The following is a 17,924-nucleotide window of genomic DNA, read 5'->3' on the forward strand; positions in this document are numbered from 1 at the left end:
TGTTGATAAAAGCTATTAAGTTGTGAGTTGTCAAATGTAAAAGGCACGGGATTGCGTGGTTTAATATTAATATTGGATTGGCTATGGTGTGTATCAGCCAATCAGAGGACAGTATTTTCGCACATGTTTTGTCGTCTAAGGCGTTACTTTATTATGTCTAAAGAGTGGAGTTCGGACCTCAGCCACCATCGTGTTTGTTTGCGAATATAAGGAGCCCTGAATAGATTTGATAATTTTACAGAGTAATAATTAAAAGTTGGCCATGGAGTGCCGCAGAGTCGATGCGAACGTGTGAGAAATACGAAGACATGAAATTCGGAATTTAATAACTGTAATTTGACTTGAATAACCAAAATTCGCGTAGCATGGTATACAAGCCGTGACCGCAACCTGGACATTCGTAGTGGCCGAATTGTGTAATGTTAGATCTAGTATTCTGTCACAGGTAATCCGCTTGATAATCTTTTTGGTAACGGGTTCGGTTGATTGCAATAAGATGGCTGTTACGAGTGACTGATTGCGTGTGCGTGGTGAAACTTAAGGCTAACATGGGCTTGGCAGTGTTTTTTCATCAAAATATGTGCCAGTATATCGAAGTTTTCACTCACGAACTACCTTTCAATCGCTCAGCTACCCTGAGAGTGAAAAAGATTTGTTGCTCCTGTTAGGCTCGTACAATGCTGCTTGTTCTACTACAGATTTTCCAGTAGAGGAACATGTTTCGTTTTCAGCAGGGAAGGCGTGTGGTCAGGATTTCAGAGGAAGAAATCATCGCAAGGTGAATGAACATTATTTGTGAGGGACGAGCTCATAGAAATTTGTGACATTGCAGCATGGCGAAAGATCATAAAGGTCATTGACAGCCAACTAGCACCGAAAAAGAGGACATTCCTGGCCAAAAGTACTACTATAAAACATAGGCCTTATTTTGGAAAAGAAATTTCTCAGGAAGTACGTTTGCAGCTAAGCATTGTATGACAGTGAATTGTGGAAAAACGAGAAAAAAGAGAATCGGAGCGTGTGAGAAGTGTTGCTATAGAAGGTTGTTTAACATAAGACGGACGAATCACATGGGGAATGAAGCGATTCTTCGCAGAAGCTGTGAAAAAAAAGGAACACACGGATTACACCGACAAGAAAAAGGGGCGGGATGACAGGATATTATGCTTAAGGGCATAACTTCCGTGATACAATGGGGAGCTGTAGATGGTGACACCAACAACTATGGATAAAGGGATGCAAAGTTGAAGGTCAGGGCCCATGTACCATCATGTGTCATTTCCTGTTATCAGCTCGCTGACATAAATACTTATGAAACAGGTAGGCAATCATAATGTCAGTTGGTTACAAAACAGAATGAATAAGATATTAGATCTCAACAATATAGAAGTAAGAACAGGCAGGCCTTGGTTAAAAAGAGTTCCAGCTAATCCAAATTATGTAACAGATCTTAATTAAAATGAGAACAAGTAGGACTTCAATACTGGAAAGGTAAATCCTGTGACAATAAGCAGTTTAATAAATATCCAAACTTTGCTTTTCCTTTCACAGGTTTCCACCTTAAAACACTGAAGGACAAGTGAATTTAAATTTCAGCCAGTTCATTCTCGTCGACGAGAACTACCCCACAATAATAATTTACAGCGCATCTAACAGATAATGAACCTCTGTTCACCAATCACCACTGGACCACGCAACACGACTGCTAGTGCCTAGTGCACCGCTTTAACGGTGCACCATTAAGCGTTATGCCAAATCATCAGCCAAAACTATTCGTTTCTCGCGCAGCAGAGCTTAAATAGCTTTTACGCCTTAAGATAGTTACATTCTGAAGTAAGCCACCTTAACGGGGCTAAATCTGAATAGACGCCACTGATTCTAGGTGACTAATCAGTACACTACCTTAAGGGAACGTTGTGCACTCAACCTAACTTACAATTAGGTGATATCCCTATTGGGCACAAGAAAATTTCTTACACTCGTACTTTTAATTTAATTGAACACAAACCTGGCAGACAGTATGAAAGGGCCACTACAACTGCGCTTCATCAAATCACAAAATCATCAGTTCTTTGCTCACGCTGAATGTGGCAAACAGGCGTCTTGGTATATTTCACTAGGATACGTACGAAGTGTAATTCTTCCACAGGCATTGCCGCTAATGGCGTAACCCTCCGCTTTTATCGCCGTGGCGCCCAAAAAACAAGTCTGGACAAGAACATCAAATGCAATCTTACACGACCAACACACATGCGTATAACCAGTAGTAAGTTCCGCCATAGGAATGTAAAACGCCGCTGTAGGACACTTACAGCAATCAACATAGGGAGAGAGAGAGAGAGAGAGAGAGAGAGAGAGAGAGAGAGAGAGAGAGAGAGTGAGAGAGAGAAAGGGGGGGGGTGAGAGAAAATGAACGGCAACGTCTTGGTATTAGCCTAAAGCCAGATGCAGAATAACAGGAATATCTACATCTACATCTACATCTACATTGATACTCCGCAAGCCACCCAACGGTGTGTGGCGGAGGGCACTTTACGTGCCACTCTCATTACCTCCCTTTCCTGTTCCAGTCGCGTATGGTTCGCGGGGAGAACGACTGTCTGAAAGCCTCCGTGCGCGCTCTAATCTCTCTAATTTTACATTCGTGATCTCCTCGGGAGGTATAAGTAGGGGGAAGCAATATATTCGATACCTCATCCAGAAACGCACCCTCTCGAAACCTGGCGAGCAAGCTACACCGCGATGCAGAGCGCCTCTCTTGCAGAGTCTGCCATTTGAGTTTATTAAACATCTCCGTAACGCTATCACGGTTACCAAATAACCCTGTGACGAAACGCGCCGCTCTTCTTTGGATCTTCTCTATCTCCTCCGTCAGACCGATCTGGTACGGATCCCACACCGTGCGACAACGCCGGAACAACTGAAGTCCGTGCTAACACATGGCACCACACACAGACAACACTAACCTTGTTCCGCGCTTGTTGATGGTGCATAAGACCCACCACACGAAGTCAGTAATTAATCTGTAGCATCTCCTGCCCAGATGCTTCCACATAATCCTTCTTGATCGCTGCACATGCAACAGCACCTCTTTTCACAATAAGATGATTTCTCTAACTAATAGTGAACACTCGCCAAAACAGCAAGGCCAAGGAGCTCGCTGTAACAGCAACTATGCAACAAAATGCGAACTGCACGTCACTCACAGTTTCGCCGACCGAAGCGTGTCTACGGAAAACTACCACCAACTACGGCGACGACACTGCAATCTCAACACAAATGGTCTACATTCAGTAAGCTGGTATACGTCTTTTGCATCAGGAACCCCGCACACGATTTTAATATCCTCCGATCAAAAAATCGTGAGGAGTGCACAGAGCAAAAACTGCAGAGCAAAGATGCGGCCATGAACACCTGTCTGGCCAGGCTACGCACGAAGAACGCACTCGAATTAAGCCACGAAAGGCGACGCCAGCAACCCTGTCACGGGTCAGACGTTAAAGACAGTAGGGGAAGACAGAAATAGAAATGTATCCAATGAATATCTGAGGACATAGGGAGCAGTGCTACTCTGAGATGAGCGTAATTCGCAGCGGGCCCCACAGACCTCGCCAGAAAGCCTATGACTCAAAACAAAGGCTCTTTACGTGCTTCTAACTCATCATATGCAACGTACTCATTGAACAAGGACATGTCTAACAACCAGTCGAACAAGCAGGATTTTGCAGTGTTTGTCTCAGCCGTGGACCATATCCAAGTCATCGCGCTTATTCTTAAAGCACAATGGAATAAATAAATATAGCATAGTTGAGTATAAGAAAGCATTTGGCTCACTGGAGAAGTTTTAGCGATAATGAAAGTCGTTATGATTCCTAGTGTCATTCAGAACTACTTAATCTTCATGCAGTCCTATTTACTAGCAGGCAACGACATTGTTGGAGTAGATTAAACTCACATAACCATGAAAATCGCAGCAGCCGAATGATTTCGCCAGGAGGAAACAATATTTCCGAAGTTAAGTAATATTGGATTGGATCACTGTTCGGAAACTAACTCGTATTCTGTATATCAACAACAGCTTTGAGGCCGTAAGCTTTTCTCACTGTCTTTCTGATCAATCCAAACCATAAAATTCCATTTTTTCTTTATTTTCACTTCTTTGTTGTTGCTTTCGTTGCGTAATAGGCTGCAGGTGCCGTTAGCTTCGTTGTTTAGTGGTCTTTTTTCTTACTTACCATTTATCACAAATTCTTGCAGCTCTGAAGTGAATAGAGCTGCCGCTAGCACGTCGTTGGCGACATTCAAATATTTTCTGTTTTTTACGTACAGGGTGAAGTATCTCTGTTCGTGTACTATGGCTTGATTTCCGTTCTGTAGTCAGTGTGTTCTTCAAAACTTACTGAGTTCTTAAGTTTCGTACGTTCTGTGTTCTACCATCACAAGTTCTTTCCCACTTGCTACGGTATAAATAAGATTACGCGTTACTTCCAGCATAATTATTCCGTTGAATGTGATGAGTTTCATCCTTGTTTAGTTATTCATTGTCTCCCTAGACAAGATACGATTGTAATGAAATGAGTTCCAGTTGTAGAAATTTATCGCACACTACTGTAACGAATATTGACGGAAAGAAATTTGAGGAAACATTGGGAGCTCATTTGACAGGCGGCAAATCAGCGGAACGATAGGAATTATTCCAGTCGCGTCGTTCGTTTTCAGCCGCGAATCAATGCATCGTCATACCGCAGATCCATAGCAGAATTTCAGTACCGAACAGACAGCTACGCTAACTGTGCATTTCCATATTCTTCATTTCGTGCGCTCGCGGCAGCTCCCTATTTGCGTAATTAATCCGTACGAGTTCCTGGAAATTGGATAAATTATTCAGACCTTTTGCACGGGCTAATTACCATTCTAATCAACAACAGCAAAACAAGAGTGCGCTCCGCATGTACCTGGGAAGCGTTGCGGAGTTGTAGCAATTTTAAACGAAGATTTATGTCACGAGCCAAGGGGTGCTTTATTACGGTAATCTGGGTGGGTGCAGCTAGCATGATTGGATTGTGTTTTAACGTGACGTCACGTTGAATGATTGCAAATGCGTGCGCGGCTACGCTCGCACAGTGTTTTGTTGTTACCGGCACTGAGGGGGGCCGTCATTCTGCATGGTTAGAGTGCCACGCCCTGCATTGGGCACAGGAAGCATAGTACAGAACGGAAGTGTTTGTGACATGGACCTGTATAATGGTAAGACTTCCAGCTTTTGCCGTAACTAAATAACAAATGTAGGGCATTTGGGAAAAGAGAGATGAATTTCTTTATAATGGGACTGAATGAAATCTATGTGGTTTATCATGCAGGTTTTCCAGTAATTTCCTTATAATTGCTAATTATCGAATAGTTCTTGGTGTAGTGTTCATACGAGGTGAATCTAATGTATGCAGGTTATTTTACACGATCAGAAAAAGATCGCGTTGTAAATATTGAATCAACTCTAGATATGAAGGTGTGCTGAAAAGTACTGCCTCCCAATTTTTTATCCTGTTCTCATTATCGGTTAAGGTATTAAATGTCATGCATATTACTCGATCGACTCTCCCGCTTAATTGCAACACATTGACGCTAGAAGGCTCCAAAATGCAGCGTGTAACGTGGTATTGTGTACCGTAACTATATCGGTTATATCGGTGCATTAGACACTCTTAGAATATTGGGAGCGCGAATTCGAAGAGTACGTCCACACATGGACCACTCTCCCTATTATGACAGTGCCAGACGACACACGAGCACTCCGACATCTGCAAGGTCGCCTTGGGTTCGCTGTCGTAGATCATTCTCCATACAGTGCCGAGTTGGCCCCATCCGATATTCACATGTTTCCAAAACGTAAAGAACAACTTCCAGAACTTCACTTTGATAGCGATGAGGCGGTTGAAGCGGAGGTGAGGTTGTGGCTTCGTCATGGAAGTCAACCTTTCTATAGTTACTAGGGTGACTCTGTTGAGAAATAAATATGTAGGAACTAGAGCTGTTCTCTACCAAAACTATCGGTAGTTTTGGTACGCTACATAAATGACGCAGTAAATGGTAGAATTAGTAGCATTGGTGGGGAAAGAAAGCTACATGAATGTGTAAGAGAGAAACTGGGGACTGATGACTTTTTTTGTTTATTATTTGTTTGGTTGTTTTTTGTGAGCATAAGTAGAACCGCATATCACTCAGTAATAGTGGACTTTGTATAAGTAACAAAAATTAAAGTTTGTTTTATTTAAAAAGTTTTATGAGTTTTCATATAAAATAATTCGGAGACTGTCCTTTTCAGCACATCCGCGTACTCCCTAAAAATAAATACGACCCTTTACAAACTACAAAGAGACTTGGAACAGATTGCAGCACAGAAGTCTTTCTAATTTAAAAACTAAAAGTAGAAGGAAATCTGGCAATACTCACATTCAGTGATTTAAGGGCTACACTCTTTCGGTAATAACGTAACCGAATAGTGATAGATCTGTTCGCCTATTTAAACGCAATAGGTGTCCGCACTCGATAGCTGAGTGGTCAGCGCGACAGAATGTCAATCCTAAGGGCCCGTGTTCGATTCCCGGCTGGGTCGGAGATATTCTTCGCTCAGGGACTGGGTGTTGTGTTATCATAATCATCATCATCTCACCCCCATCGACGCGCAAGTCGCCGAAGTGGCGTCAAATCGAAAGACTTGCAGCAGGCGAACGGTCTACCCGATGGGAGGCCCTAGTCACACGACTACACAATAGGTTACATTTATTTGTGTCGAAGATCAACTACCAGTCCCTGATACAGTCCTCCATCCTCTGCATGTCTTTATGGATTTAGCTACATTATCCTGCCTTTGCAACCTTTCATATAGACAACCGTATCTTCTGCGGCAAGCCTCATAAAGCTCCCGACTTTGTTCATTGTATCACTAATGTATAATGTAAATGGCCCTGTAACACTCCGTGCGGATGCTCAAGAAAGATACTTTTACATCTGTCGAATGCTATCCAAAACAATAAGTGTATTATCCAAATTCCAATATTGGATTCTCTGTCATTATGCATTAGGTCGTCCACGTTCCCCACATGGTGTTTTGATCAGAAAGGGAAGGAAACTAAGCCAACGTGCAGTAGGTACGTCTGCTGGGGATCTTCATCCGAGAGGTGGAGGAGGCCCTGCCTGAGGCTGTCGTGGATGCAGGATGCAATCATCTGCTAGTTGTGGTTCACGTCTGCACCGGTGACGGCTGTCTGTTGGGATCTGCGGCCAGATCATACGAGTGACTGGAAGGCTCTGGCTTCGTGCGAGAGTGCAAGCAGATCACCCAGTTTGCAGCAATGTCCCCAGAGTTGATCGGGTTCCTTTGGTTTGCAGCCGAGTGGAGGGTCTCAATAAAAGGCTCTGTGACGATCTTGGCCGCATATTTATGGACGTGCATTTATCATGTGGAGAATTGTAGGGCTCCCCTTGTTAGGCGTGCAATATACAAAGGAAGCAGATACTCGGGTGCTAGAGTACTTTTGGAGTGCACATGTGGTTTTTGTTAGGCTAGGCGTTAGTTTCAGGTACTCTGAATATTTGACACGCGGGTAGAGAAACCAGACGGCGTTTACAGTAAAGACTTATTGACTGTCAAAATTTTATCAGTTAACTGTCGCAGTATTCGTAATAGAGTTCCCGAACTTGTTGCCCTCTAGGAAATTAGTCACGCTCAAATTATTGTCGGGACTAAGATCTGGTGAAATCCGAAATAGAAAGTTCGGAAATATTAAGGAAGTCATGGAAAATATAACGTAAGAATAAGTTAAACGCAACATCAAGGGGAGACTTCATTGCAGCCTACAAAAATATTGCATCTATTGAGGTCGAATTGGAGTGTGACTGTGGAGCTATCTGGAGGCGTGTAGGACTTCCAGGTTAAATCAAACTATTTGCTGGATGTTTTTAGTGGCCAACCGATTCCGTTGACACAGTTTCACAGTCATTCAATGGAAGTCTACACTCTGAAGGGCGGAAATACTCTGTCTATGCAATTTTAGTTGCAGACGACTTAAACCTACCGATTATAGTATGGTACAGTAAAGTATACATTTATCGCAGGGGTACTTTTGAAAAACTATCTTGAACAGATAGTTAGAACACCTACACGCAGGGGAAATATTTTAGATCTTGTAGCTATAAACAGGCCTGACCTTGCCGACGGTGTCAGTCTAAAGACAGAAATTAGTGATGCTGATGTCATCGCAACTACGATGGTAATCAAAGTTAAAAAGTCAGTCAAGAAAGTTAGGAGAATATTTTTGTTAAAAAGAGCGTCCCACTTGTTAGTGTCCCAATTAAACACTGAATGGACATCATTTAGTTACAGTATGATAGACGTAGAGGAATTACGAGCAAATCTTAAATGGACTGTAAAGCACGCTCTGGAGTGGTATATGACGAGTAAGTGGATTAAGAACAGAAACGATCCATGGTGATTTAATAACAAAACTTCGGATAATATTGAGAAAGAAAAGACTGTTGCACTCCGAGTTCGAACGAGAGCGCGCAAATGAAAACAATCTAAAGTTAGGAGAGATCAATGCGTCTGTAAACAGATCGACGCGCGAAGCATACAGCAACTACCACCGTGATACATTAGCAAAAGATGTTGGCGATAGGCCGAGAAAATTCTGATCCTACGTAAGATCGCTAAGTGGTTCGAAGGCTTCCATTCAGTCACTCGTTGAGCAGTCTGGTGTGCCAATAGAAGACAGCAAAAGGAAAGCTGAAGTATTAAATTTTGCGTTTAAGGAATCATTCAGGGAGGAGGATCGTACAAACATATCGTCGTTAGACCGTTGTACAGACTCCCGTATGGGGAACCTAATACCAGACGTCCCCGCCGTAGAAAAGCAGCTGAAAAAGATGAAAATATATAAGTCACGAGGTTTCACAAAGAGTACTCTATGCCTTTGATCCCTTACTTAGCGTGTAGGTGTTGCGAATCTCTCACCAAGCACTAAGTCCTAAGCGACTGGAAAAACCGCATCTGATTCCTTTATATAATAATGGTAAAAGAACGGACCCGTAAAATTGCACATCAGCATCCTTAACATCGGTTTGCTGCAGTAAACTTGAACATAGGCTCATTTAGAATGTAATAAATTTTCTCGAGACGAAAAGCATTTGTCCACAAATCAGAACGCATTTAGAAATCATCGCTCGTCTAAATCTCAGCTTACCCTTTTTTCACATGATATCCTGCGAACCGTGGATGAAGGGCAAGAGACGGATTCCATACGCCTGGTTTTTCGAAAAGCGCCTTACAAGTTTTCGCGCACCTTTCGTTAGCTATTGATGTAGTAGAGAAATTTAGATAGTTTATGAAATGGGTTAATAACAGTGGAAAGGTAAAATGATGATGACAGTAGGTGTGTGTGTATGTGTGTGTGCGTATATATATATATATATATATATATATATATATATATATATATATATATATATATATATATATATGTGTGTGTGTGTGTGTGTGTGTGTTTGTGTGTGAGTGTGTGTGTGTTTGTGCGTGTGTGTGTGTGTATGTGTGTTTGTATGAACTTTCGTTTGTGAGGTATGTGAGTGAGTCAGAGGGTGGGTGAATGGGTGGGGAAAAGACACATGTTTAATTCTAAGTCTTATCTGCTCATATAATGTACACTGAAGCGCCAAAGAAATTGGTATAGGTATGCTTATTCAAATACAGAGGTATGAAAACAGGCAGAAAACGGTTCTGCGGTAGGCAACGTCTACACAATACAAATGCCTGGCGCAGTTGTGAGAACGGTTACTGCTCCTGAAATGGCAGGTTATCAAGATTTAAGTGAGTTTGAATGTGGTGTTATAGTCGGCGCACGAGCGATGGGAGACATCATCACCGCGGTAGCGATGAAGTGGGGATTTATCCGTACGGTCATTTCACGAGTGTACCGTGAATATCCGGAATCCGGTAAAACACCAAACCTCTGACATCGCTACGGTCGCAAAAAAAAGTCTTGCAAGAACAAGACCAACGGCGAGAGGCCGAAGAGAATCGTTCAACGTCACAGGAGTGCAACCCTTCCGAAAATGTCTGCAGATTTCAGTGCTGGGCCATCAACAAGTCTCAGCTCGCGAACCATTCAATGAAACATCATCGATATGGGCTTTCGGAGCACAAGGCCAACTCGTGCAACCTTGACGATTGCACGGCACAAAGCTTTACGCCTCGCCTGGGCCCGTCAACACCTACAATGGGCTGGAAACATACTGCGTGGTCGGACGAGTCTCGTTTCAAATTGTATCGAGCGGATGGACGTGTACGGGTATGGAGACAAATTCGTGAATCCATGGACTCTTCATGTCAGCAGGGGCTGTTCAAGCTGGTGGAAGCTCTGTAATGGTGTGAGGCACATGCAGTTGGAGTGATATAGGACCTCTGATAAGTCCAGGTACGACTCTGACAGGTGACACGTAAATAAGCATCCTGTCTGATCATCTGCATCCATTCATGTCCATTGTGCATTCCGATGGACTTGGGCAATTCCAGCAGGACAATGCTACAACCCACACGCCTAGAATTGCTACAGAGTGACTCCAGGAACATTCTTCTGTGTCTGAACACTTCCGCTGGTCACCAAACTCCCCAGACATGAAGGTCATTGAACATTCCTGGGATGTCTTGCAACGTGCTGTTCAGAAGCGATCTCCACCGCTCGTACTCATACGGATTTCTGGACAGCTCTGCAAGATTTATGGTGTCAGTTCCCTCCAGCACTACTTCAGACATTAGTCTAATCCATGCCACGTAGTCCTGCGGCACTTCTGCGTGCTCGTGGGGGTCCTACACGGTGTTAGGCAGGTGTGCCAGTTTCTTTGGCTATTACGTGTAATTTAGAGTAGTGAAACGGGAATTTACTGCACACGTTCCTAGTTAACGGCACATAATGCAATTTTCCACCAACAAATATTATAGTACAGTGCTTAAAAGTGCGGTATAATCTATCCTATTCATCTCTGTTCCGTAAATCTTGATTCACCGATATCCAATAGCATATCGACAGGTGTCAATATTTATTTATTTGTTTAATCTCGAAATAAGGAAGGATGTATACAGTATTTTAGGTAAAAATATTTTCCTTTTACCTTTGCATTATGTCTGCACAAGAGTAATTTGCGGTACCGTGTGTTTTTTGCGGTGCGCGGAAAAACAGAGATTATTAGCGTACCAGGAGTACAGTGATATCCAGAGCAAAGGTTGAGATCGGAGTAACGAGGACAGTGTCAGCGATGAGGTAATACTCAAATACGTCAGTTGATGACCCTCCCACGTGGCATTCAGGGTGGTAAGTTGCAGACAATTCAAGATGAACAATTTTCAGTCGCTGAAGAACAACGACACAGGATCATATTCACAGAAATTATTCGCTGATTGTGTACCTTGGAGGAGAGGTACCTTGTACGCAATGTATTAGTTGTAGTGCAACTATTACAAATGAGTTTACATGGCAAAGTAGCCTGAGTATCAGTATAAAGAGCCTACGCTTTTGTTATCGCTTTAAGTAAAAGCGTGGCATATGCTACTTCGTCAATGCTACAAGATTATTCCATCCGAAACTGAATGTCGCATTAAAAAAAATGATGATTGTTAGTAGAAGGAAAGTGGGCACACACACACACACACACACACACACACACACACACACACACACACACACACACACATAAGCACAAGCACGTGAATTATCAGAGTAAATGAAATAACTTGTTATCGTGCAGCTGTCAATGTAAATTACGAGCGTTGTAACTTGTCAGCATTATTTATTCACCTTTTATGTAACGGCCTTAAGCCAGACTTGGCACTCAAGTGATTTATTTTAACAGTAACTCTTTTTCTCGGTCGACCAAAGCTGACCTTTTCATCATTCAGAATATGCCACCTACTTACACAAGGAATCAATAAAGAGAGAATACATAATCAAAATGAACTCTTTGATGTATCAGATTTCTAATTACTTATAGAGCAAGAAACAAAATTTGTACAGCAAGAGACAGTGATACATGTCCAAAATTTTACAGTTGATCTTTAGTACAGGATCACAGTTTGATTCAGTAATAGAGAGGTTCCGCTAAAATTATTAGTCAGATGTTCGATATCGTCACGAGCAGCGTTAGCTGAAATGACCAGAGTCACATAATCAATTCATGCACAACGTTTTAGCTGTACATTCTGCTCTCCAGTACCGGCACAGGCAGTAAATCAACAGCACACAGAACACCCTTCAGTAGGTAAGTATCCTAGGGCTCTGTCATGCATCACATGCACACACATACTACTATTATCCTCCACGCCATAAACTAAAGCACGTAAGCAGGATGGTGTACAGAACCCACCAATAATGGTGCCACTGAATCGCCGTAAGCGACAGATGTCTGTTATCTCTCTAGTATCCTTAGCTCAAACAAGGACGTTGAACTTTTGGTGATGAAACGAACTCAGTATTCTGTTGAGATACGCATAGACAAATGGACAACAGATTTCTCGTAAGGAGCTGTCGAACAAAATCGTAGGTAACTGTTTATCAATTCAAAAGTACTCACCATAACTGTTAATAAATTTACCACAATGTGCGATAAGACGGTGAACGCCTTCATGGGAAAGTACACACATCAAAAAAAGTTTTGCACCACCTCGGTTCCGTGAGTTCCGGAACCTGTACAGAAAATTGGAACAGAGATCAACATAAACATCCGCCCTTTCTATTGCTCATGAAAATCATACATAGCATGTTGTATTAGCATATAGCGAGACCTTCAGAGATGATGGTCCAGATTGCTGTACACACCTGCACCTCTAATACCCAGTACCACGTCCTCTTGTGTTGATGCACTCCTATATTCGCCGTGCCGTACTATCCACAAGTTCATCCAGGCACTGTGGGTCCAGATTGTCCCACTACTCAACGGCGATTCGGCGTAGATACCTCAGAGCGATTGGTGGGTCACATCGTCCACAAACAGCCCTATTCAATTTATCCCAGGCATGTTCATGCACAACGTTTTAGCTGTACATTCTGCTCTCCAGTACCGGCACAGGCAGTAAATCAACAGCACACAGAACACCCTTAAACTAGGCGTATTCTGGTTTACTTTCCGTCTATTCTTTAAAAAAATGGAGAACATGCTGGCCACTCTAGTCAAGCGATGTCGTTATCCTGAAGAATGTCATTAACAAGATGTGCACGATTGGGGTCCGAATTGTCGTCCACGAAGAAGAATGCCTCGCAAATATGCTGCCGATACGGTTGCACTATCGGTCGGAGGATGGCATTCACGTATAGTACAGCCGATACGTCGCCTTCTATGACCACCAGCGGCGTACGTAGGCCCCACATAATGCCACCTCAAAACAGAAGGGAACCTCCACCTTGCTGCAGTCGCAGGACAATCTGGCTAAGGCGCTCAGCCTGACCAGCTTACCTCCAAATACGTCTCCGACTATTGTCTGGTTGAAGGCATATGCGACACTCATCGGCGAAGAGAACGTGATGCCGAGCCTGAGCGGTGTAATCGGCATGCTGTTAGGCTTCTGTACCGCGCTCCACGGTGTCGTTGTTGCAAAGATCAACCTTACTAACCATGGACGTCGGGAGTGAAGTTGCGCGTCGTGCAGCCTATTGCCCACAATTTGGGTCGTAACACGACGTCCTGTGGCTGTACGGAAAGCATTACTCAACATGGTGACGTTGCTGTCAGGGTTCCTCCGAGCCATAATCCGTAGGTAGCGGTCATCAACTGCAGTAGTAGCCCTTGTTACGGACAGTTCCTGTCTCTCTGTTTCTCCTCCATGTCCGAACAACATCGCTTTGATTCACTCCAAGACGCCGGGACCCTTCCCTTGTTGAGAGTCCTTCCTGGCACAAAGTAACAATGCGGACGCGATCGAACCCTGGTATTGACAGTCTAGGCATGTCCGAACTACAGACGAGCCATGTACCTCCATAGTCGAATGATGGGAACTGATCGGCTGTCGGACGCCCTCCGTCTAATAGGCGCTGCCCATGTATGGTTGTTTACATCTTTGGGCGGGTTTAGTGACATCTCTGAACAGTCAAGGGGACTGTGTCTGTGGTATAATATCCACAGTCAACGTCTGTTTTCAGGAGTTCTGGGAACCGAGGTGATGCAAAACTTCTTTTGATGTGTGTATTAGCGGTTGCCTAAGAAATCATGGTTATACTCAACTGTGCACTTCTTCTTCCGAAGCAAGAATGTCTCTTGTCTGGGCTCCAAAAATATGGAAATCACATGGGGAGAGATCGGAACTGTATAAAGGATCTGTAAGGCCTTCCCAGCGTAGCTTTTGCAGCGTAGTCGAAACAACCTTGGCAACACGTGTGCATGTCACCGATTTGTTTCTAATGAAGCGGTGCACACCTGGGTACAACCGTGTTTCTTTAGGCTACCGCTAATGTTTCCCCATGAAAGCATTTTCCGTCTTGTCTCATATTGGGATAAATGTACTAACACTTACTGCGATTACATTTGAAATAACTTACTTTTCTACCATGTGGCTTGTTTTCATTCGACTGCTCTTTATATTACGATGATGCAGTTCGTACCGAAGGCCCTTTCATTAATAAAGAAATCTGATGAAGGAAGTCTCACAGTGGCAGCGCTCTGTTGTGTAAGCAACAATGGAACTTCTCTCACAGGTAAAATAAATAATGCTGCACTCTGACGAATCCATTTGATATTTTTTATTCACGGTTACAAAAGTCTTAGGCTGTACTTGCTTAATAAATTTCCTGGTGATTTGATGAGTGATCAGAAAATTTTCATTAATTTCTTGACTTGCTCTTCTTAATACGAAGGATGGGACGCTAACACTTATTCAGAAGCACGTCCTCCATTTATACTACGAGTTGTAATGAGAACTGTTAGGGGTCACAGACAGATATTGCCTGTGTTAAGTGGTATTTACATGTGTAATTCAAATCCATCCTCTGTAATGCTGTCCGATATGCAAAATGTCGACATTCTTTGTAGCTCAATACTCAACAAAGCCAACTATAGTCGCAGTAAAGGTGATGTATTAGAAAGTAAGCAGCAACGTCCCAGGAAAAAGTAATATGCGTTGTCATCTTAGAAAGTCGATCGCTCAAAACTCTTCCTGGCACGTGCAACGGCTTAATGGTAGCATCACTGGATTTGTAAAAAATGAGGAAGAGGGAAGAATGACTTGTGGTAACTAAGAAGGCGACAAAGGGTTGTTGAGAAATGCTGAAGCCAACTAAGCCATGGTGTAAAAATTATGTGAAGAATTCGCGCGATTTCCATGATGTTACGGTTCGACTTTACAGCCCAAATAAGAAGCACCATTCTCACAATAAACATTTGATGCACATAAATCTGCTATTATGCATCTTAATTTGTCCAGAGATATCAATCGATATTCGTTGATTTCTTATAATGTCATCTTTTGAAAATGTCTTAGTTATAGAAATCTGAGAAGATAGTCACTCAGTTTCTACTGATTCAGCTGCTCCTATCAGCCACCTCTTATGGTGTGCGTATAGCGCACACAAATTTTTTGAAGAAGGACATTTTGTTTTAATTCATACAAGTTTTAATTAGCGATCACGTCCGGACGACAGAATGTGGTTACGAAGAAGGGACACACCGTCTGACATGTACGATTAAACTAGGCGTATTCTAGTTTACTTTCCGTCTATTCTTTAAAAAAAAAAATATTAATGTTCATTGACAATAATGTCAGCTCATCCCATCTTCTGATGCTAACCTTTGAGCTTATATCCAAAGAATTCAAGGAAAATGCCCGCGATTCACGTAACTGGACTTGCTCGCTGGCTTTATACGTGATCACTTCTTTGACCCAGAGTTGTCGATCAGCGGTCTTCATCAGAGTCGGCTCAATGAACGAAAGATAATAAATGTTTTATTGTGATATTTTTAAAACCAATTTAGTTTGCGAGGTCGATATGTAAACACAGTTACTGGAATACTAGTTTCGACGTTATGTATTACGATCCTCAGATCCCCAAATCCGGGCTGTAGTAGCTACACCATACAATGCGAACACCATTCTGTCACATGAGAACTGTATTTACAATATGCATAAAAGAGTCGAGGCATTGCATGTGAGAACGTTGGTGTAACCTTTTTCTGACGTAGTACGCAGTGCCCGGTTTTATGAATTTGAGAATGGTAACTCATATTTCCGTAACTAATAACCCATTAATTGCATTTACATAGTGATCTTGGTAAAGAAACTGGCTTTCGGAAGAACACTACAATACAAAATTATAGATCGCCTCCTGCACTGACTGATCGTATCGAGTAACAATAATAAATACTGCTAGCGATTTAGACGAAAAATACATTTCAGTACACATTATGATGGTGGACTTGTACAAGGGATTTCACTCGTTTATAAATAAAGGTGAAGAATTTTGTAAAATACTAGCGGATTACATTGGCGAAACGTTGTTCGCACATATTACATCGTCACTCAGTTCTATCAAAAGTGCACCATAAAAGTGACTATTGACGTTCAGTTCTCGCTAAACGTTTAGTGAGTGACAGTTTACAGATAAGGACATCGGATCACACACTTTCGATATCTCTTTCTGTATCATTCTGTGTCTTAAATAGCACGCCGCTGCAGGTTTGGTCATAACTTCTCTTTACCTTGTCGGGTAATACACACATATTGCCGGACGGAGTGGCCGAGCCGTTCTAGGCCCTTCAGTCTGGAATCACGCGACCGCTACGGTCGCAGGTTCTAATCCTGCCTCGGGCATGGCTGTGTGTGATGTCCTTAAGTTAGTTAGGTTTAAGTAGTTCTAAGTTCTAAGGGACTGATGACCTCAGATGTTGAGTCCCATAGTGCTCAGAGCCATTTGAACCAATACACACATATTGCCACAAAAATAAACGGCGACCCTGGTCGAGAGATCTACAGATACAATGCGAGCGTTCATATATCCTTGACACGTTAGATTTCTAACAATTCAAAATAAGTAGATGAGCAGACGTACTCTAAACCATCCGCGATCAGAAGAACACTGGTGGCGATCAAAATATTGGGCAGTATTTATACCATCTCACATTAAAAGTGAAGGAAACGCATGGTGCCGGGTATAAGACACCTGTGCTGTGCAGAGCGCTCACGAAAACACCGCTCCTCTGTGCACAATGTTACAGAACACGCAATATGTGCAAACGTTGCAAAGTGCTTACCAGTGCGAACGGCATGTCTGCGAGAAGCGGTCGGTCAGTCGGCCGCTGGAGGCCGTGTCTCGAACGGGATTGAGTGCGTCGCGCCTGGGCAGATAACCCGCACCAAGAGCTACGATAAGAAGGCGCCCGCCTCCCAAAATTTATCTCCCACGCCACGCCGAACGACCGTCAAGGATGAACTGGCGCACAGCTTCTCCACGCATGACTGTTTCAACGTCAAGCGGACTAGTACATCGATCACTAACATATCTGCATTCAGGATTAAACTGGAGTTAGTAATTTCACAAACAAAGCGTGACGATAACAAGGAGATAACTGCAACTGCAGCTGGTTTCGTCTTACACTATAGAAAGTTATCATAAGGGCGGCAGAGGCTAAGCACATTCTCTCAGTGAATTCTTTTGGTTTATTTCGTCTTATTAGTGGTTGCCCTCGCAATAATATTTCATCTTCTGCATTTGTGAAACAACAACCCGAACGTTTCGTGGCCAAGTCGAGATTACCACAAATAATTATTTATATATTCGTTAACCTTGTCAGAGACTATATCTGCGTAACACTAACAACTGTTTCAAAGACGTCACATTCCACTTATGGGTGAAGAAGCTTTTATATTGCTACTGTAATTTCAGCATTATGCCATT

At 42.9% G+C, this 17,924-nt stretch overlaps 1 protein-coding gene across 1 annotated transcript in view; it reads right to left on the bottom strand.

Annotated features, from left to right (window-relative positions):
- The window catches only part of LOC124788142 (keratinocyte proline-rich protein-like), a 29,346-nt gene extending 11,880 nt beyond the window's left edge, over positions 1-17,466 (bottom strand). Inside the window, exon 1 of the mRNA XM_047255287.1 lies at positions 17,281-17,466. Coding sequence (XP_047111243.1) covers positions 17,281-17,295 — 15 coding nt within the window. The 5' untranslated portion in view covers positions 17,296-17,466. The remainder of the gene's footprint in view (positions 1-17,280) is intronic.
- Between the last annotated feature and the right edge of the window lie 458 nt (positions 17,467-17,924).

The sequence above is a fragment of the Schistocerca piceifrons genome, chromosome 1 (genome assembly GCF_021461385.2).
Source record: "Schistocerca piceifrons isolate TAMUIC-IGC-003096 chromosome 1, iqSchPice1.1, whole genome shotgun sequence".
Lineage (NCBI taxonomy): Eukaryota > Metazoa > Arthropoda > Insecta > Orthoptera > Acrididae > Schistocerca > Schistocerca piceifrons.